General features: G+C 41.4%; 2 protein-coding genes across 5 annotated transcripts; both read left to right on the top strand.

The window, feature by feature from the left end:
- Nucleotides 1-123: 123 nt before the first annotated feature.
- Nucleotides 124-8,309, top strand: LOC123518113 (CCAAT/enhancer-binding protein beta-like). Of its 3 annotated transcripts, none has more exons than XM_045278730.1 (5): nucleotides 124-290; nucleotides 5,106-5,431; nucleotides 7,151-7,331; nucleotides 7,678-7,859; nucleotides 8,025-8,309. In XM_045278730.1, the coding sequence occupies exons 2-5, from the start codon at nucleotides 5,153-5,155 to the stop codon at nucleotides 8,142-8,144; spliced, it is 762 nt and encodes a 253-aa protein (XP_045134665.1). In that variant the 5' UTR covers nucleotides 124-290; nucleotides 5,106-5,152; the 3' UTR covers nucleotides 8,145-8,309. The 3 variants fall into 3 exon arrangements, with proteins under 3 accessions (XP_045134665.1, XP_045134664.1, XP_045134666.1); XM_045278729.1 differs by lacking the exon at nucleotides 124-290 and adding an exon at nucleotides 951-1,243 and having other exon boundaries at nucleotides 8,025-8,308; XM_045278731.1 differs by lacking the exon at nucleotides 124-290 and adding an exon at nucleotides 1,727-1,749.
- A 2,268-nt stretch (nucleotides 8,310-10,577) lies between these two features.
- LOC123518140 lies at nucleotides 10,578-17,840 on the top strand. 2 transcript variants are annotated; one of them, XM_045278806.1, is made up of 3 exons: nucleotides 10,578-10,676; nucleotides 14,708-14,828; nucleotides 15,137-17,840. In XM_045278806.1, exons 2-3 carry the CDS (start codon nucleotides 14,717-14,719, stop codon nucleotides 16,198-16,200), a joined length of 1,176 nt encoding a protein of 391 aa, XP_045134741.1. In that variant the 5' UTR covers nucleotides 10,578-10,676; nucleotides 14,708-14,716; the 3' UTR covers nucleotides 16,201-17,840. The 2 variants fall into 2 exon arrangements, with proteins under 2 accessions (XP_045134741.1, XP_045134742.1); XM_045278807.1 differs by having other exon boundaries at nucleotides 10,584-10,627.
- Nucleotides 17,841-22,851: the final 5,011 nt, after the last annotated feature.

Raw genomic sequence — 22,851 nt, 5'->3', positions numbered from 1 at the left:
AATGTATAGCCCCTGTTCACCTAGCAGTAAATAGGTACGGGATGTAACTCGAGAGGTTGTGGCCTCGCTTTGCCGGTGTGTGGAGTGTGGTGTGGTCTCAGTTCTACCTGATGATCGGTCACTACGAGCTCTGAGCTCTCCGTAGGGGAAAGACTGGCTGGGTGACCAACAGACGGCCGTGATAACACACGCACACATTACAGAAGCCAGCCTTCTGTCTGTTAGATTCAAGTATTAACCAAGAACACGCGTGGAGAGTACCTGAAATGAAACAATGAGTCGTTTGTGAGGCAAGTATGTGAGTGGTTCTTGTTGTCATATTGCTTACACCTGCTCATGCCTTTTATGTTAGATTTCAGTAAAAACTGAAAATTGCGTGCGTCATGGACTGCGTGGTTCGTGTTTTTTTTTTCTCTCTTTCTTTAAAGTTTGGTGCATGAGTGGTATCGGTGTGAGCTTACTCTACTTAGTGTAACTATTGCCAGGTATTGATTAAGAGTGAGGCACCAGCGCGACACTTGGGCCTCGGCGGTCATGCCTCGAACACTCGTAAAGAAAGATTGACACTTGACAATCAGTAGACTGAGGCGAGACCTGAGGAGTGGCCAGGTCGACCTTTCTTAATTCTTTTACCCGTGAGAGCCGCAGGTCACATGAGAACCCAAGGTGACCTGCCCGTTATGTACCCTCACGTGACCTCGGTTATTCCCTTATGGGAATTAAACCATTTTCCTGAGTTTCGTCAAGTTTCACTAAACAACATCTGTCCTCTATTTTGAGTCCTATTAATTTATACATTCTGTCTCTTCTTCTTTTGGGCCACAATATAAATATCACTGATACCAAATATGCCATTACCATAAATAGTAGCCAATGAAACATAAACACAAATAAAGCGGTGATGGAGAGCTGCATGAGCAAATTGACCTCTTGACCAGTGGGAGTAAGGACAGGTGTGGGGTGGGGAGAGAGGGAAGGAGGGGATAGTGAGGTGGTCGGATCAACTCTACTCAACCAGTTGGTGGTGGACAGTCGCTCGTGCGGCTGTGGAGTGCGATACGCCTGCGTTAGATCGAGTATTTTCTTATTCGAGGACAGGACAGTCAAGAAATGGCAGGCCAGGGGAGGACAACTGATCATCAGAGTTTCTTAAACAATTTATTGATGATGCGAGAACAAGAAATTAGATTACTGTCTAAAAAACTGCATCACCAGGCCGCCCTTGACTCTGACGGAGGTTCAGGTAAGTCGCTTGTCACAGCAGCATAACATGATTCAAAATGATAAATTTGTACTATTTGATTTCATGTTGACAACGAAGCATGTGATTTACTTTGTGAAGTATTAGTGAAAGTTCGCATATCAGGAGTTGAAAGAGGTGGAGTATGCAGGGTAAACGTGATGACACTTATGACTTGTGAGGGATGTGAATGCCTCTTTTGGTGTGGATCAGACGTGTATATTATATTTGCAACAGGTGATACTATACATGTTGTTTTGAGCAATAATACATGTAATTATAATGATAGTAATAATAATGATGACTTTAAACTTCATTGTGCCGCGAAAAGAAGCTGCAATATTGGAATGTTATTAAAAATGGTAACCGGAAACTAAAATAACCCAACTTCCACGATCGCCACCGCCCCAACGACCCCAGGAGCCCCTTGGGAGCCTGAGGAAGGCCTGTGCGACGCTGCCTCCAGGCTCCAACACGCGGTCCTCAGGAAAACTGACCTTATGAATGACGTGAGGGGAACTATAACTTAGGAATTGCTTATGTAAAATTCATTTCCATATCGTATGAACAGTATATGTGTAGAAAGTATTGAAAGTTTTGAAAAAAGGCCACAACAATTTCCTCGGAATTTTGAAATCCGCATCCAGGAGCCCTCAACTCCCATGAGACCAGCCTTGACCTGACTCGACGCGCTCTCCCTTATAGGATAGGGTTATATGCGTTCGTTTATTTGATCATATAGAGAGAAATTAGACCGTTTTGATGAATATTAATTTTTCTCTTTGGAAAAATAATTCTATGATTATTTAAAAGGACAGCATATGCCCAAAACCTGCAAGTAATTAATTTTCCCATATAAGCACGTTACATGCTAGACGGCTACTGTACTATTTATTAGATGAATAGGAAACATTCGTATGGATATAAATGGAACAAAGCTCAAAGTTTTTGAGAGGCTCTGTCTCTGAATGTTCCAAGAGGAAGAAAAACACGAGTAGGACGAGAGGGTGAAATGGATGAGCGATGCCGTGCAGAAACAGAGTAGTAGAAAAGAGACGGTGTGTGGGTGACTGTCAGCATGTTGTGAGGGAGAGGACGACAATCAGTTTTCGTGTAAAGATGATTAAATATTTCAATGTTCAAAACAATGCAGTACGTTGAGTACACTTGATAGTATTATTGGTATAACTCTTCGCGCACAATTTACTTTTATGACCAAAAGTTTATGGCAGGAAAAGACGGACAAGTTTGTGAATTATCTCGTGCGCCTTCATGAGCCAGTCATCACATCCGCACCACACCCTCGGCGCCTTGCAACGTCAGCTTCTCCCTAAAATTTTGACGAAACTTCAGACTTGTATTACTACTTATGTAACACAAACAAGTTCATGTATTTGGGAGGTACTTCTATGATATGTATTTACTCAACTAATAACATTGCGATGGTCATATTTGGGGTTTGAACTGTCATCTGTAATAACAATGTTGAATAATATATCACTGTGGAACCTGTGCACCGGTTACTAACAACACATTCTCCCTCCGTGGTATACATACACATCCACCATGACGCTCAATCACACCACAGCTTCGATTGCCTCCCCCTCGCTGTAATGCTTTAACTTACTTGACAAATCCCTCAACACGCCCACTTCTATTATTTCCCTCGTATAGTGTGTGTGTGTGTGTGTGTGTGTGTGTGTGTGTGTGTGTGTGTGTGTTCATGTAATACGTTAACTAATCGTGAATAAAAAAAAACATAAGCAGTTATGGCGACGAAACAATAAACAAAACTCCATTCATATATATATATATATATATATATATATATATATATATATATATATATATATATATATATATATATATATATATATATATATATATATATATATATATATATATATATACACACACACACACACACACATATATATATACGAGAGAGAGATATAGAGAGAGAGACACAGACACACACACACAGAGAGAGAGAGAGAGAGAGAGAGAGAGAGAGAGAGAGAGAGAGAGACACACACACACACACACACACACAGAGAGAGAGAGAGAGAGAGAGAGAGAGAGAGAGAATTGTGTGTGTGTCGTTCAGCAATCCTATGCAAGAGTTAGCTGTGTCGGATGATTGGCAAAAGATATCTTTACTCCATGGTTATTTCCTGGCAGCTGTGGGATTTTTTTTTTTTTTTTTAATCTTTTCAAGTTTTCGTTTTAAGTTGAGCGATGTGAGGTTGCGTATTTCTATTCTTTGTTTTAGAGGAGGTTCTTTGGTGACATGGACTGTAATGTCATGAGTGCTTGAAGGAACTGTTATTAGATCTACGTTGTACAAATTCAGTAATTGCTAAAGAAATGCATTTGTTGAAGACTTTTCTATATTTACTGAATATTTGGGTATTTTTTTTTCTGAGCATATTTGAGTTCCTTTTATCCGTGGTATGTTTGCTAGAAGTATGTAAATGGACAACAATTACAGGATGAAATGACGAGTGTGCTTATTTTTTCATGAAGTTATTGTTGTTGAATATAATTTTGAGTGTTCGTGATGTGCTGTAAAGACTTGTATTGAAGACCAGCCGTGAATTACTTAGTGACGTATGTAACCATGACAAGTTATAAGTCCTTCGATGGTTTTGTATTTTAGTACATTTTTATTTGAAACTTAGATATCTAACTTGATTGAAATTAATGAGGAAGTGACCAGTGAAGTGGAGAGGGTGATGCAGGTAATCTACTGAACGATCAATTATACTTAACTACGTAAGAACACAACAATATCATCGTTCAAACACAGTATCGGGTACGAAGTGCTGCGAACATTTTCCGTGTTCCCTAAATTAAAACGTTATGTATCAGTTATTCTATTTATCATTTCAGTTCGGTATTACCCATGCAAGAAGAAATGTTTCATAAAAGACCAATTAAGAAAACCTTAGTGGTATATTTACTATAAGTATTACTTTTTAGTTGGCCCATTCGTTGCGAGTTAATAAAATCACAAGACTTTATAAGATGTGAAACAAATACCATTTTAGTAAACTCTTTTCTGGCTAGTGATCGTAGTGACGCATTAGTTACAGTGTAGTGAAGTGAGCGGCGCGTCACGCAACCCTTGAATTATGACACCATAAAGCATGGTCGCGTAGCAGCGGCTCCCACCCAAACGTTACAACAGTCATCCTTGTTGTAGTATCTAAACTTGTTCTGAGTAGACATCAATTATGCTCAAGTATGCTGTCTGACAAATGGGTTTGTTAGCGGATATCATAATGGTAAACGGATGCAATTAATGAGCAACGTGAAAAAAATATATTTACACTGTAGAACACAATGTTTATAAGGACAAAGCTTATGGAATGGAGATTTGGATACGAAACGTGCGCACGGTAACATGTGGTTTGCTTCCCAGACAGAGGTATCATCCGGGTAAAAAATGCAAGAGGTGAGGCAGGTGTCACGTGGTGGAGGGAGACCGATCAATGGTTCTCGTAGGTAATTGGAGCCGCGTTGCTTAGTTCCTGATCCCTACTCAACCCCAGAGTTCCCCTCTTAACAACAGTTACGCTCCGATTCCATTACTGGAATACTCAGAACGCGGTAATTCTCAAAGTGCGTGATGATCGAGGTCCACACATTAAGACACCAGAGAAGAACATTGGCAGACAGGAAGAGGCTTGAAACAAAACCGTTGAAAACAAATATTGGTCTTGATGAACAACCTTTTGCAGAATTGGCATTGATAGTAAACACACTACATGCGTGGTCCAATAAGATGAGTCAGATATGAAAGCATTTCTTGTGTCCTTTCATTTCGTAGACGGAGTTCTAACGTTAGTCTTTTTTCCATCAGGTATCAGCGAGGGGAGCATCGGCAGTCCTGAGCCTCATAACTTGTCCATGTCGCCCCTTCGTGCCTTGTCCCCGCCCCCCACAACACAAAGGAGTTACAGTCGTTACAGCGATGATCACCACAACATTCCTTCTAACTCAACACTACCACGAGAACCAACCTACGACCAGCGCCCCGGAGAACACCAGCCTTTGAACACCTTTCATCCACTTTACGACACTCTGGTGGAACAGTATGACCAGAACCACATCTACAACAGAGGAGCTGACGATAGCAGAGACCGTGGCGGGTACTGGGATAGAAGCCGCCACCAGGATACTCATCAGGTACAGTGCTTCGTGCACACACACACACACACACACACTCTCTCTCTCTCTCTCTCTCTCTCTCTCTCTCTCTCTAATTATCTAATTAAATTTTTTCCTTAGGATGGTAAGCATGAGCTGTGTTTGGATACAGGTACACAAGCACATGGAGACCTCGTCATGCGTACGTATCAGACACTGATTCTTCGCTATATCTGTCAAGTTCACTGCATTGTGATGCTAACGTATCGTACATGTAGGACAATCTGTCGGAAAAAAACACTGTAATTTTGCATAATAATTATCAAATTTTCAAATAAACTCTAAATGCTGGTTTATACTGGGCAATTCGCGGCTACTTGGATTTGTGCAACGCGGCTGCGAAATGCAGCCGCGTTGCCGGAGTAGTCCTCTGGACAACGCTATATCGGTTTGTTCGGCTGTTTTCCGGTAATTTTCTGGGTCAAATTTGAACGAATATAGATACTCGTACATAATAGGAAAAAAAAAAAAGAAATATTGTTGTAGAGTGAAACAAGTGGAAGATAGAAGTGGAATTGGTTTATCAACATCGTCACTTGAGGAAACCTGCCCACAATAACGTCTTTTCTGTTTTCTTGAAGTATATCGTCAAACTTCCAATTACAGCAACTAGGTCGTCAGATATCTCCATCCTGATTGTATGTTTTGATGCAGCGACTAGCGAGCCAGCGGCTACTCTTCGCCGTGTTGATGCTATCGGATGAAACTTGCCACCTGCTCCAGATATTTGCGGCTGTTCGTGTACTGTAGACCCATCTTAAATGGAAATTTTTAGGTCTTCATCTATAATACGGTAGATTTTCTTGGTCACTGTATATGATTTGATATCTGTATTTGGCAGCATTGTAGTCACTGTCAGTGTAGAAATAATGCGGAGCTAAGATCCGTATTCTGAGTCATTGAGAACTTTTCACCAATACATCTAACGTGTCCGAGGCGAAAAAGGAAACTGACCAATCATCTTTGTGACCTTGCAAAATATTTCATATGAGAGCCCTATGCATTTTAAGAACACAGCTGCAGCGGATTGGGCCTTGTTCAGTCCGGTAAGAGCACCGAGCTATGCAATGACCCTCATTCTGCTGCGAGAAGCGTCCTACTGTAGGCAGCGTGGTGGTGGTTGTGGCTGCTGCCGCTGGTGTTGTGGTTTCCGTTGCCATTGGTGTTGTTTCTGTTGCTGACCGCTGGCACCATTCATAAGGCGTTCACCTCGCTGCACTGGTCCAGTAAGGGAAGACGGTACTGATATTCAGATGAGGGATGCAGTACATCGTGACAGGCCTCACCTGTGGATTGTAAAGCTTCATGAGCCTTCTGTGTCGACTAGGTGCTTTACGTAACAGAGGGGTCAGTCTTAAGAAGCTTTGCTTTCAGCACTCCCCGGATGGTAATGAAGCAGAAGTTTAAATGGACCTCCAGATGTTGACGGAGTCCTTGGTAGAAAAGAAGACATCTCCGAATTTCAGTGGACTTTTAAGCTGTGTCCTTTAGCAGATGTTATTATAATCTTGGCCTTTGTCTTTTTTAGCAACAAGCTTGACTTGTCAGAGTCTACATCAGCTCACTATCAGACGCATATCTCTCTCTCTCTCTCTCTCTCTCTCTCTCTCTCTCTCTCTCTCTCATGCATGTTTGTGTCCTCCTGTTTGTTTGTTTGTTAGTGTGTTTGTTTGTTAATAATCTATACTCGTTATTCAGGAGCCTGGGGAAGCCACCCGCCAGGAGGAGGACAGAGACATTGCAGCCAGGATGACAGAGAGCTTTCGTGAACAGCAGCAAAAACAGCAACAAGTTCTAGCAACACAAGCTCTTTTGGGCTCCCTCACCACTCAAACCAACCATCATCCACTCCTGCCCTACTCTTCCCTCCACTCTGACAGTGAGTCCTTTGATACACATTGTAGTGTTGAAATAGCGTTACTTATACAATATGTTTGGATCTGTCATCATCTCAAAGCCCACCCGTAAGGAAACCGTTGCCCCGAGTGAAGAATCCCAACCTACACTCGGACCGTGGACAGGATTTGAACCCGTGCTCTTGGAGACCCTCGAACCCCAAAGCACGCATGGTTCCACTGTACCACGGCGACTTGTTCTAGATATTTACCTTGTCATTATTACTTATTAAAAACTTAGGGATAAACAAGGCCTACTAAAAGACAAGCAGGTTAACCTTATTTTGTTGAGCGAAGTTTCCCATGACATGACCAAGGATTGTGTTACAGATGTGATGGGCGGCTCTAGCCTTCTGGTGCGGGCGTTAGCGTCTTCGGCGCCACGACGCCCACGAGGCGAGAAAAAACCTATTCCAGAAACATTGAAAGACGAAAAGTATTACGAGCGGAGAAGAAGAAACAACCTGGCAGCCAAAAAGTCTCGGGACGCCAGGAAGCAGCGCGAGGATCAGGTGGGTGGTGAGAGGAGCGTATGTCACGCCTGAGTAACTGATAGAAGGACCATGTAGCATTTCTGGAGACACTCGGATCTCAGTGACTTGCTGTATTACATGTACAGTGCAGGATTCAAGGGGCCAGTCTAATACACAATTTAATAACTCTGTTTCCCTATGCAGATTGCCATTCGTGCCTCTTTTCTGGAGAAGGAAAATTCAGTGCTGAGAGCGCAAGTAGCTACACTAAGAGACGAAGCATCTTCTCTTCGGCATCTCTTACTGCAGAAAAAGAAAAAGTAGCTCTCGCCCATAAAGGAGGGATGAAAGCAGTATGTCAGGCCTTACTCTTAGTTTGAAGACATAATAAGAGTGGGAATTAATTCAGTTAATAGTATGAGAATTAATTAATGAATGGCATTTATAGGCTACGTGTGTGTGTGTGTGTGTGTGGGGTGATGTATTGTGTTGTGATGTGTTGTGTTGTTATGCTGTGTTGTGTGTGTGTGTGTGTGTATGTGTGTGTGTGTGTGTGTGTGAGGTGATGTATTGTGTTGTGTTGTTATTCTGTGTTGTTGTGCTGTGTTGTGTGTGTGTGTGTGTGTGTGTGTGTGTGTGTGTGTGTGTGTGTGTGCATTTTTATGCCTTAAATACTTAGGACAAGAAGTTCAAAGATAATAGGTAATGCAAGACATACCATAGAACGTTGATCCAAGTGCTAAGTACTAAGTAGTCTTATAATTTGGATGATAAAATCTTGTGAAAAGATTACGATTTTCTATTGCAGTGCACTGCCTAAGGTTGTGTTTGGAAGAGTGTAACACGTGAGCAGATTTTGACTTTTTCATTCGTCTCACTTTACCTCTATTTTGGTCCCACCAAAAGCTTCCCTTACAAGCGTGTACTACCAGTGTGATACACAGGAGTGTTTGATGCACAGAAAGGACCTCTCCATTTGTGACCACTGTTGATTCCTCTGCATTTCCTTCTCTGATGTATGGGTCTGGAGGAACTCAATGACATAATACAGCAAAATGAGGAGGGATCTGGTTTCGTAGCGAATATGTTGCTCAAGATATAAAACCTTATAATATGTATTATGAGACTGCCAAATATGTGACATTTGATGGTTTGGTGTGATATGGCACACGGAATTCCCCACTTAGAGCAGGGAGACCATATTGGTATGGTCTGTCAATAAAAAATATAATTTTGACTCTTATTATTTCTTCTCCTCTCTCTCTCTCTCTCTCTCTCTCTCTCTCTCTCTCTCTCTCTCTCTGTCAATTAAGGATAAACCATATATTTTGATAAAAAAAAAAAAATGAACAGATCAATTTAGAAACGAGTTGCGTGGAGTGAGGTTCTACAGACATGCAAGACACGATTTCCATTGTTACTGTCTTTCTTCAGAGTTGATAAGTTTTCTCACTGTTACCATCTTTCTTGCAGTAATTGAGTATCTCTTGGATTAACGAAAAGTACACTTAATTTCAATGCAATCACTCTTTACTAATGTTACGTCACGATTTATATGAACATCTTGTACTCGTATATCTAATGACGGTACGGATTCGTGGATTTTGACGACTGCGTAGGCTCTGTGGCTGCTGCCAAGTGGAAAAAACAATTGCCTAAATGTGAGATGGCATGTGATGGCACATCATATCGCCATGGAAATTGGTAATAACATTGAAGCAATAAGCTTTGCCGACATGATGAGAGAAAGAGAGAGAGAGAAAGAGAGAGAAATAGCGTGCTATTGTAGTTATTGTAGTGTATATTATTGCACGCCTTATAATGACAGTGAGTAGTGGGGATGGATTAGTATGCCAGACAGTGACATTTTACTGAACAATGACGAGGGAAGTCTGGCAGTGTGGGTGCATTATGATATATTTAGGACATTCAGGACAGTGTCAGGACAGTTCAGACGATCGACCATTGCCCGCGGGCACAACCGAGCAGATTGCCCGTCTATTACCGCTTGTGCCCTATGTTGGTGTTTCGTGAAATCACCTGGCACTGCCCGCGCTCATTATGACATCGCTGCCAGACACACCAAACCTCATATGGAGGCAAGGGGCAGAGGCTGTCAATGCATTGTTCACTCTAATGATTGGCCGACATGTCTGTTTCTATTCCCGGTACGGATCAAAGGTCTCGATCTCATTTCTTACTCATTAGAGCTTTATTGGTCAACATAGTCATAGTTATCATACCGCAAACGGCTTACTGCAGCTAGTCCCGCCTGGACGACGACGACCACGCGCTCTGGCTGTTGTCCAAGTCTGACTGAGCAAGTTGAGTCTGGGTACCGACGACCGTATGGAAAACACTTCCGTTGTGCCTGTTTACGGGCAGTGCCCATCGATCTGTGTTCGATCTTATGAACACATGTTAGAAATCACTAATATTTTCTTTTTATAAATCCTTCCACTATTGAAATGTGGAACTCTCTGCTTCCTGTATTTCCTTATTATACAGTTTGAGTTGTTCTAAGAAAGACGTAGTATGACAAGCCGAACTAAGCTGATCTGTTTCTGAAATCTAACTTGCAACTAATATAGTCTCTCTCTCTCTCTCTCTCTCTCTCTCTCTCTCTCTCTCTCTCTCTCTCCATTTCAAAATAAATTTATCAACGAGAGAGAGAGAGAGAGAGAGAGAGAGAGAGAGAGAGGAGGGGTGGAGGAGAAAGAGAGGTGACTTGCAGCATCAGAGCAGTCACCACTCACCAGCCGCCAGTGGGTTAAGCGGGTGGCTAGCAGTATTTCTCTAGTCTAGTGGTGAGTGGTGGTTGCTCTTCCTTTCCCTTCCTCCTCCTCCCCGAGTCACGTGAGTTCTCATCTACTTCACGCACGGCAGAGTGAGGGTCTCGCGGACAGTATACAACCTACACATTGTGGTCTCGTAGATTCACACCTTTTCCTCCATGAAATAGTGAGCAAGATGAATGTGTTGGTCTCATTATTGTGTTTGCTTTACAGTTTGTTCGTGATAAAAACAGCTTTTAATAACCATAAGCTGCACAGTGGCGTTATCATTTTTTTCCTCTTTATCCTTTACGTATGGTGGTTACATGAAATAAGAACTGTTTCTGGTGTCATCACTGTGATTCTCAATGTTACTTGATGTTTGTGCATCTAATCATTCAGTATCACCAGCTTTCTTGGTTTAGTTTTTGTGAACATTTTTGGTGTTTAGTCAGAGAGGGCCGGTCAAGTAATATCGTTATGAATCACTTGAGCGTCATTGCTTCCGGCATAAAACAGGAAATGTAAGAAAATTAACTTCAGTTCAGTGTGAGGATACGTGTGGAATATAAGCTAGGTCTACGAATTATGTTGTAAATTCATTCGCTGTAATGTCTGAGACCGTTGTTGTATCTTATATTTTTGTTGCCATTTTCAGGCAACGCAGTCCGTACCTAATGTGTAATTTTGCCTTTTTAGTTATATAATTTCCGTGTAATATATCTAACATATATATTTTTCTTGCATCAAAACAGTAGCAATTCTTTTAATTTTGATGAGTCGATATTTGCCATAATGTTCAAGAAGTGTATTTCCTCCTGCACTTTTTTTTAGTAGGTAAGAAGCAACACTTTATTGCCTTTCTTTGTCGCTGAAGTGGACAGTAAAACTTCATTGAATATGTAGCTGTGGAGTGATTGAAACTACTACTACTACTACTACTACTACTACTACTACTAACAACACACACACACACACACACACACACACACACACACACACACACACTTCACCGACTCCTGAAGCATAACAAATCCCGCTACCTATAGTCATTGCCCCGAAGCTAGAGTCTTTATGCTAACAATATGACGCATGGGCATTTAAGATATGAGGTAGGCCTATAGCTACAAGCTTCACGAAGCAGATACAACTCACTACACTACACCAGCTATTCGATACATGCGAATTCCAAATATGGGAATTGTATCGTATGTGAGTGACCAAACTGTGCCAAGTATGTTTAGTCTGTGAGGAAAGTACCCCATCATGCGAGCAGCGGCTGTGGTGCGGCATTGGCATGGCGGGTGAGGGAGGGTAGCAGACTTGCAATACCTAGATGGCGCTGGGGTAAATGTTTTCTCACGCTTTCCTCGCGCCGCACACAGCCCACAATTTTCTTTTCTTATTTTTTACAGTGTGTTTTCATATTACTTTTTTGCAAGCATCATCTTTATTAATAAATTTTACTGTTCTGTTTAGTCTTATATTATCACTATTGTGATTTCATTTTATTTATTCATTTATTCACTTTTTTGCGAAGCGTTGCCTGAATAAGTATCTAGATTTTAGAGTGCTTAAAAATAGGTCGCGGAACTTAACCCCTTATGATAAATGGGGTGAAATGTTCGATATATGTGAGTTCTTACTATTGCGAACTTTTCACGGATCGTAATCTCTCATATAACAAATACCTAGTGCAATTTAAACTTCTCTCTCTCTCTCTCTCTCTCTCTCTCTCTCTCTCTCTCTCTCTCTCTCTCTCTCTCATTCACCATACTCATCATCATCATCACCATCATCAAAATATTTCAGGTAAAGCAATTCAGGTGTAATTCACAATGGATTGACAGATTGATAAACAACTAATAACATGACGATGCTCTAATCTGCAACTTCTGAGAATAGAGTGAAAGTGGAAGACAAATGTTTATGTAAACATGGATGATTTCACAACCAGTTAGGCAAGACGCAGCAGAAGGGAATAATAATAATAGGTGCTGGCTCAACCGGCCGGACCCGAGGCGGTTTTCTTGAGATGATGGTTCTCCGCAACGCAGATAATACCGGCAAGGTGAACACACTGTACCACTTCATCATGGATAACTAAGTAAATTATGTGATAAGTAAAGAGAGACATAAAACTTGTAACTATTTTGTTCTAAATAATGCTTTGAGTAAGTTAAACACTGTAATTTCAAAAGGCGCCATTGAAAGTATATGGAGTGTTCATGGAAGTTAAACCTTGAAGTTGTGTGCACCGCCTTCACAGTTAACAGTCATCATTCGTAAAGGTTCCGCCACACATCCTGTAAGTCTGAACTATACATAGTCATAATACACTGAGGGAACGTGAATGTTTTCCTTCAATGACGAATATCCTACATAATACACAACACAGCCACGCAACACAGCGAATGAATAAACAAATCTCGTTTTTCATTCTTCTTTCTTTGCCATGCAGATCTCTGCAAACTGACAACTTATGTATCTCTCTCTCTCTCTCTCTCTCTCTCTCTCTCTCTCTCTCTCTCTCTCTCTCTCTCTCTCTCTGTGTGTGTGTGTGTGTGTTTTAAAAGTTGAGTGAGTGGGCGTGAATGTATGTTTTGTTCTTGGGTACGCAGTGGTGAGTGAGCGTTGATGGATATGTCACTTGTTGTTGTTGCTGTTGTTATTGAACTATATATCCCAGTGCCACGTGTGGAGTACAATTGAGTGTAGACTTTTGAGGCCCGTCGATGTTTGACAGGAACAATCTATCGTGCGGCATGGCGGGTACGTGCAATGTGACTGTTTATCTGGTCGCCACAACGATAAAAGTCTCAGCCACACGACGACAAAGACATGTGGAGACAGGCAGGGCTCACGGTCGGGTACTGTTATGAACTCTGGTCTTTCATGACTGATGTGGTGAGCTTAGTAGTTACACACAACGAGAGGAGGTGACCTCGACTGGCGCGTCATTCCACATGGTTTAGCAGGAGCATCCCCTCATCCAGGACAAACAAACTCAGCAAAAGTGTAGGTGGGAACTGCACGCTTGCCACCAGCCTTCCCTTCAGAGATACTGCACTACAGGACTGATGAATCAGGTTATTGTCATAGGTGGTGGTCCTGCCCAGCCTAGAAATCTGCTGGTTTTCTTGCTGCTGACCTCATTGTGTCATGAGAATGGAATCATTGACAAACAAAAGCCACTCCATCCTGATAGATGACAATTGACAGAGTTGCCAGTACAGCAGAGGATTATACTGTAGCCGCTTCTTCACTCTGACATCTTAATAACTGTGGGATTGCAACGGAAAACATTATTCGCTAACTGTTTGGAGACATTTCTCTAATTTCCTGATGACAATACTCCGCATTAAGTCAAGATTTGTTACCGACTTACAAAATGTGCACATCTTGTTAAGTCTTTGGTAATAACACTTGTCCCAACCCATTCACTCGTCTTCATGACGACAGATGGTGGCGCAATGACGTCACCGCGTCATGTCGACAGAAAGGGAACTGTTTCCGCTGGCGCATGTTGAGTAGTTCCACAGGTCCATCAATTGGTGGAGGGTGGGGGACATAATATCCATGAGCTGTACTCCACTCTTGCACCAGTGAGGAGAACGGCCAGAATAGACGAGTTATGGGATAACTCGCCTAAACTTAGTCACTAACACTTCACATTATCACACTTCAAGTTGTCAGTCTATAAGTGTGTTTCTAGTATTGATTGTGCATTAATCTTTGTTATACAATAGATGCACTATCCCGCTGCTCACTGAGGTACCGTCACAGGGATATTAACCAAAAATATAATTTGCTGTATATACGTACAAGACATATCTTTACAGTGCCGCGAAAATTGAATAATGAAAATTAAACACACACACACACACACACACACACACACACACACACACACACACACACACACACACACACACACACAGAGAGAGAGAGAGAGAGAGAGAGAGAGAGAGAGAGAGAGAGAGAGAGAGAGAGAGAGAGAGAGAGAGAATTTTCTGTTACTGTTTCGATCATCATACATTCTAAAATAGAAATACTGAATGAGGGCATCCATTATTGTTTACTTATTGTTTCATGCGCTTATTTTTCTTTCAGAGGAGCGTCATGGTGTGGATGCTGCTGCTGCTGTTGCTGCTGGTTAAGTCAGTTGTCCCTTTCACACCAAAAACCTTCCCAGCCACCAGAACTTCTGTTACCGAGCTTCTGATTCAAGCAGGTGTGTGTGTGTGTGTGTGTGTGTGTGTGTGTGTGTGTTATGTAAAAGAGGTACTGCCCAGGGGGATGAAAAATGGGTCCACTAAATATGTCAGTCATTTAAGATTAAGGCCAGAAGAATTAACCACGATTAAGAGAAGAACAGTGACTCTGCCGCAACAGCAACAGAACGGTGAGAAAGGAAACTTGAGATTAAGTTGCAGAGACTAGGATAGAAACCGTAGGAAGATAGATTGGAAGTTCAAGCTTTGTGCCAAATCTGTCCACTGTTCGTGAAGGCTGAACACCCTCCTTCCTTCCTTCCTTCAGATCCTGGGGCGTCTCCAGCCTCTGCTAGTGATGCCCCGAGCTTGTGGTTGTATAAGTTTCCACCGTGGTTCTTCCCTTCCAATCCGCCACCCAAGGAATTCCTGCCGAAACAGTTACAGAATTCAGAATCAGGGACATCCGGAACCAAGGAAACCAACGCATTTCAGACCGAGACATCTGGCGTCGCACACAGACACGCCCGCCTCACACGTGTTAAGGTGCCCATAAATTCAGCCTTCCGCGACCAAGTCATAACAATGGTTCTGAATGCCAAGCGTGATGTGGGGAAGGCTTCTTTCTCCACTCCTTTGTTGGTTCCTCAAGGTGCATGGCAGCCTTCACTTTCCTTCCCACAGACCACATCATCTCCCTCTCTTCGTGATCGTCTTACTGAATCACAACCAGAAGACAAAGGTCATTCTTTAGTCAGTTTAGGTTTGCCTTTTACCTCTACATCAGGAGAGAGTCTTTTCAGCAGTAATCATAGGGAAACAAAACCTACCCTCACAACTGTGCAAGACTTCCAATCCAACCCGCAAGATCTAACACAGGCAAGACGCGGTAGCTCCAGAGATCAATTTCGACCCTCAAAACTCCTTTCAATCATCGCTTTGGGTCAGGACTCACAGTTTAGCATCCGTGAAAGACAACATCAAAATATTAACTCTGCCTTTAGCACCGTCTCAACCAGCGCATCACAGAAGATATCAGGCGTTCCCAAACGGAATCTTCATCAGACCACTTTGGCTGACATTGCCTTAGGCTTAGAGTATCCATATGACCGCACTTCTCTTGCTACTTTACCTGATGTTACCTCGCATCTCCCTGTGGTCAATAAGAATGTCGGTAAGTCGTCAGAAGAGTTAGAGCTCCGTCAGAAGAGCTTCACGTGGGACGGGTTCAGACCCCTTCTTAAAAGTGACCAAGATGTTCATAGTATTCGTAAAGAAAGTGATCCTTTACACTCCTTGGAGCATGACCATCAACTCTCCTTCACTTCACGTCCTGACGATGCGGAATTTTCAGGTCAAGACAGAAAAAAGTGGTTCTGGCCCATCCCTTGAAACTAAGGAGTATGTTGCTCTTAGGCACAAGTAGCATTGGTATCACGTATAGTGCAGGGAAGATAAAATTAGTTGGTTATGCATAAAAAAATTATATCTAATATTTTTGAATGGTACCACTAGCATAAGCATATTATTTCAAGACATGTCAACCCAACATCAATCACATCGCAAAATCGTAGAGAAACACGTCATTTGAGTTTGAGGTTTCAATCTTCCAGCGTATTCGTATTTCTGATGTGAAGTTTTTGTATTCACTCATACTAACCTGCCGACGTCACACGAGGAGAGTTGATTGTCAATATTGACACAAGAGTTGCTGGTATACCGACATTGCTATTATCTGATCGCTTCCATTCTGTTATTCGTTTACTATTGTAATGTCTTAATGATTCTCGTCTTTAATCTATTCTGGCTCTCGCTAACTTTTTTGGACTCACAACTGCCGCCAGATCAATTAATTGACAAGAAAAAGAAGAAAAATATCACTTACTTCTCTCTCCTGTCTCTCACATACCTCATGCACTTCAATATCACGTGTTCCACTTCCTCATCCTCTCCAATGCCATCAATCTGTGCACACTTCGCTGAAGATCTCGGAACATCTGGAATTTCTTGTATTTACATCCGTACACTGTGTTCACGCTCGGAAGAGATGAGCATGCCAAGGTCTCCTTCATACTTATTTTCATACATCGCTGCTCCTTTCTCCTTTTATCATCTCAGGTCCTGTGTCAGAACTCCAACACGGAAATTAAAAGTGATAGGAATTAGCTTAATTAGAATATAATAATCTATCTTGACAAGTGAATGAAGCAAATGAAGATTCGGATCATGTGGATTCATAATCCCTGAGCAAAACTGTTATAGAAATAGTCATAAAAAAAACAGCCATCCAACACATCCGCTCATCTTTTTATTGAGTGAAATCCCAGCCAACATCCAATTCAAGCTCTTTTATGGCCATCTGCCATCATCGTGGACACTCCTTCCAGACTCTAGCTAATCATTTTATTTAGTAGCAGGCCTGTGGTGAACTGGGCTCCGCTGTCATCCAGCTTCGCCACCCTCACTGACTTGAGTTGTGTGAAGAAGAAATTAATCAAATTCAACTTTGCGTGCGTGTGGATGCAATGCTTTTTTTTTTTTTTTGTGTGTGTGTGTGTGTGTGTGTGTGTGTGTGTGTGTGTGTGTGTTGAGTATTCCAGTACAGAAGTAATTTGGGTGGAGCACATAATTTCCTACTTTTCGGACAATTTCGTTTCACCCAGCCAAGGGTTTTCTCTTGTGGCTTGTGTTTTTTTTTTTTTTGTGACATGTTGTGAATTGATTGATGTACATAATTTCCATCGCAAATGGATATTAAGGATGAAAATTAAAAAATAAACAAAAAGTGCATAACAAGGACTTCTAGGAGATTATGATGTTGAGTTTGGTAAGTAACCCTTTGGGGTCCAAGGTCACCATGGACTACATTGTCATTGAGTTGTTCAGCGATAGACAATGAATATCCTCCAACTTCCAATGTTACTGTAGTGTATCGTTCTTATAAATCGAGGGAAATAAATCAAATCTACATTTTAGTGTATGATATTTTCAATGCCATCCTTGTAATGTTTGTATAGGTTTTGTAAATAAATGTTATGTTTCGAAATTGGAATTTAGTTTTGTTTTCTCGCCATATCACTTGAATGATTCTATCAGTTTTCAATGAATGTAATAGCAACTGTCCCAAATTTCTTTCGGCTAATATGACGTTCAGTCTTTGTGTGTGTGTGTGTGTGTGTGTGTGTGTGTGTGTGTGTGTGTGTGTGTGTGCATTTACCTAGTTTATTTACCTAGTTGTAGTTTTACAGGGCCTGGGCTTTACTGTGTGTGTGTGTGTGTGTGTGTGTGTGTGTGTGCATTTACCTAGTTTATTTACGTGTGGCCCTGGGTCTCTATATGTACACTTATCCAATTGTGTGTGTGTGTGTGTGTGTGTGTGTGTGTGTGTGTGTGTGTGTGTGTGTGTGTGACCTGTATGTATTCCCTTGACATGTGCTATACCCACAGTCGTAGCGGTAGAAGAATAATTTGACAGAGTCAAGGCATCGGGGTGGAGTTTGAGGTACTACAAGAGAGAGTAAGAGGTGGAATAATGTAAGCACGGGTAAGTTCCCACAAGTCACCTCGCTTTTCACGTGGATAGCACAGTGTCTCGCTCTGTGCTGGCTTGCCTGAGTTGCCTCCAGTGGTTGGTATGTACAGTACTGCGGCAGCCGACAGCTTTATCTTTCCCGGTTCCCTTCACCCACGGTCACAGACTCTTTAATATTAATAACCTTTTTTAACACGGCCCACGTCTGCTGGGTCCTTCTCATCCCTTCACTCAAAACAAACACTCCTGCTTTAGTCATGGGTCTTTCGTTTTCACTTTCTTTTGCCTTGTTTCTTCTTATTTCGTTACTCTTCTCTTCTTCCTTCTTGACGTAATGAAGGTTTGCCACACAGTGTATGAGAGAGAAATGAAAGAATGTGAATAAGTGAAGCGATGCAGAGAGGGTGGGTAACTGAACGCGTGAGTGACTTGTGAAGTACTGTACAAATGGCAAGCTGGATAACTGAGAGTAATTGTAGAAAGTTACAGAGCATGGAACGCAAGAATGTGTCGAGTAGTGAGAGAGAGAGAGAGAGAGAGAGAGAGAGAGAGAGAGGTGTTTAGTGTGCATATGTTAGTCTTCCGGATTATTGTTTTAGAATCTTTCATCGTTAGGTAATGATATGCACACACACACACACACACACACACACACACACACACACACACACACACACACACACATAACCACTAAGCTGTTTATTCCTCCTCCCTCCATTCATTCATTCATTCTCTCTCTCTCTCTCTCTCTCTCTCTCTCTCTCTCTCTCTCTCTCTCTCTCTCTCTCTCTCTCTCTCTCTAGCATAATATGAGAGTGTTCTCCTCGTGTCTTTAGTATCAGGCGAGAGGACGAGAAGACGAGGCAGTATGAGATTCACAAAGACGTAAGGAATAATACATGTAAATGGTGAATTAATAAATAAAATACAACTTAATAGCACAAAAAATGAGACCTATAAACCCCACGTGTCATTCCGAGCTGGTGGAGGTGTTGGTCACTAGGGAAGCGGAAAGAGGAAGAGATATTGGAGGAGAAAGGCGAATGAAGGAGAAAGTTTCGGTATTACGTAGTGGTTTCTCTCTCTCTCTCTCTCTCTCTCTCTCTCTCTCTCTCTCTCTCTTCCTGTTCCTGACATATTCCCTCTCCTTCCATGTTTTGCTGTTCTTCTCTTCCTCCACCTCTCTCTCTCTCTCTCTCTCTCTCTCTCTCTCTTCCTTTTTTTCATTTTTTTCTTCTTTCTTTTCTGTTCTTTATTTACTTTCTTTTTTTTTTTTTCCTTTCATCTTTGTCTTTTATTGTTATTGTTGTGGTTTCTCTCTCTCTCTCTCTCTCTCTCTCTCTCTCTCTCTCTCTCTCTCTCTCTCTCTCTCTTTTTTTTTCTTTTTCTTCTTATTCTTCTTTCTTTTTTTCTTTATTTCTTTCTTTTCTTTTTCTTTTCATCTTTGTCTTCTATTGTTATTGTTGTGATCTCTCTCTCTCTCTCTCTCTCTCTCTCTCTCTCTCTCTCTCTCTCTCTCTCTCTTTTCATCTTTTCTCTTATTATTCTTCTTTCTTTTTTTTTTTTTTTTCTTTTCTTTTTCTTTTCATCTTTGTCTTCTACTATTGTTATCGTCATCGTTGTAATTGATAATAATAATGATAATAACAATATATAATAATAATAATAATAATAATAATAATAATAATAATAATAATAATAATAATAATAATAATATCAGCATCATCATCTGTATTAAGATTATTCACAACTACGTAACAGAACTCTAGTCAAAAGTGGAAAGTTTAAAGATACTCTATTGTCCTATTGTCAGAGCATAAAGCTGGATGGCCTTGCAGTCTGTTCTCGTGCTTTAGACGTGGCCTACAAAAAGGTACTTGAACCTTCATCACTTGAAGTTGGTGCGCCTTATATTACTGTCCGGATTCATGCCACATTTGTTTTCAAGATCTAGCTCCTGTCGTGACTTCTGGCATCTGATCAAAAGTATTGCCAATAGCTTTGCTTCATCTTTCTCTCCTTCACCAGCTGATCGCACCACTGCCATCTCATCTGTTCCTAAACCTGAGCTCGTCGCTTAAACCTTTGCTAGATCACTACTTAGGATGATCTAGGGCTTGCTCTTCATCCTCCTCCACCCTCTGACTACTTAATGGTAAATAGTAAGATCCTTCGCAATGGTTTGTGGACATGATGGGGTGCCTACTACTTTTTTTTTTTTTTCAAAACTGTGCCTCCCTTCCTGTTTCGGTGAATCCTCTTTCCTAACTTTTCGAGAGAAGGATTTTTAGATGCTTATCCTGTTTTTTTTTTTTCTAGTACTGTCTCACTTTTTTCGGGATCCAGCATTTCAGTGGGATTTTTTTTTTTTTCGTTTCTTTAGTTATGTTGCCCTTGGCCAGTGTCCCTCCTACTTCAGACATACTTATTACAGTACATAAATGAAATAATTCTGAGCATAACTTAGTTTGATTAAAAGATTATCATTCACTTTTATGATTATGATTATCATTAAGCTTATGGTCATTATTGATAGATTAATCCTGCAAACTTTGATGATCGATTTCAAATAAGAGGAAAGAAAATTTGTAGTGTTGCTTTAACTTCGAAGAGTCTTGTGGTGACTATATATAGGAGTAGAAAGATTTCCAGATGACTATGGGATCTACGGTCGTCATGGCACTGATGCCAATGTTTTTTCCTCATCGGGGCTCCATCACCATGCACAGCCAAACCTTCTCAAACCTTTATGTCGCATTCAGATAAGTTTCTCGATGTTTCTGTGAAGGATCTGGTGGAACATGACACGCTCAAAGAAGTCAACTCTATATCTTAAATGTTGGAAGTGACAGGAGTGACTGCCAATGATCTGTGCCAAGGAGCAACAACACAAAATGCTACACCTGCGGCTGGCAAATCCTGCGGTTCAGTTTCCTTTTTTAGGATTTAGTAAATTCCTAAAGTGTCACTCTTCATCTCATTTGGGAAAAGTCAACAGATCCTTGGATGAGGGAATTTAAGGATTTTTACCAGATGTTGCCATCATCGTAGTCAGAGAGACAGAAGAAGGAAATGAGCGCTTCGAGTAAGAGCAACTTCATCCTTCGACTTTATCAATCAATGACTTTATGGAGACTGTATAGTACTGTTGGTAGTTGTTGCTTCATGGAGACTGTATAGTATAATAGTACTGTTGGTGTTTTTCTATGCATGGTGATTAAGAGAAAAGCGGCGAGGGAAGGTGATAACGAGATCATGTAGCCAATGTGAAAGGCAGTGAAAGGAAACATTGGCGAGTAGTGAAAAGCTATTTTTTCCCCTTTATCACAAAGCTTTCCTGTACGTTAGACTAACGGATGTTGATACTAGATAGTTACATACTTGGCTTACTCGCACATGGTTACCTTATCATGTTTTACTTCCTTGTGTCAGATATGCTAATAGTATGAAAGATATGTATGTGCGGTGTAAAGAGGATGTGGTGTTGTGGTAGTATTGTTCCTATTCTTGTTTAAACGTTGTCCATTGATATAGATAACGCAATGTGTGCAATTTTAAAGTAACCACTGTATTTCTGAAGTGTGTAGATGATTCATTTTAAGAACATAACACAAAATGATTGATCCAAAGGTGAACTAGCAATAAAGAAGCGAGCAATCTTCCTAAAACATAATATCTCCGAGCAGTGTTTGAAAATGGAATATTATCATTTCCTCTATGCTGATTTGATTCCAGGACATATCATGAGTTATTCATATACAAAGCAAGGACATGTGTATATCAGCGGTGAGAGGAGGCACTACATAACCAGAAGTTCAGTAACGGCACTTTCTATCGGGTGACATGCCGGCGCGAAGAACAAAGGCCTTAGCAAGTCGAGGTCTATTCTACGTAAATGTCGACTTCCTTCAGACGCACAGCTATTCCTTGCTGACGGTGATACCGGTTGTGTTCCGAGGCATTGCGACGACGGCACCAGTTATACTCCAAGGTATCAACATAATTTCGCATCAATGACATGATTAGTTTGTACTAAAAAGAAGCAAGCGGCATAGTATGAAATATTTGAAAACGGTGTGTGTGTGTGTGTGTGTGTGTGTGTGTGTGTGTGTGTGTGTGTGTGTGTGTGTGAGTGTGCATGTGCGTGTGATTCACCTCTTTGAGTCTGCTGTCACCCAATCACCCATTCCCGTATGCAGAGAATAACAGCTCATACAAGGACAGCGAGATCACAGTCCCTCGGCTTACAGACCGTTCCTACTTACTGCTAGAAGAATGTGTGTGTGTGTGTGTGTGTGTGTGTGTGTGTGTGTGTGTGTGTGTGTGTGTGTGATTATAGTTATGTAGTATGAAAATGGTTGTTTGTGTCAGCATCTTGTTGTATAACGAGCGATGAAATAAGCTTGGACTGAAATGCTGCTTCACAGGAAGACAAGCGTTTTCTTTGCAATTTGAATACAGTTTGTGTACGTTCTTGACTTGCTGGGTATTACAGTTTGTTTGCTGGAGTA

Source organism: Portunus trituberculatus, chromosome 43 (assembly GCF_017591435.1).
Source record: "Portunus trituberculatus isolate SZX2019 chromosome 43, ASM1759143v1, whole genome shotgun sequence".
Classification (NCBI taxonomy): domain Eukaryota; kingdom Metazoa; phylum Arthropoda; class Malacostraca; order Decapoda; family Portunidae; genus Portunus; species Portunus trituberculatus.
Note: the sequence above shows the minus strand (reverse complement) of the source record. Positions and strands in the feature narration are given on the sequence as shown.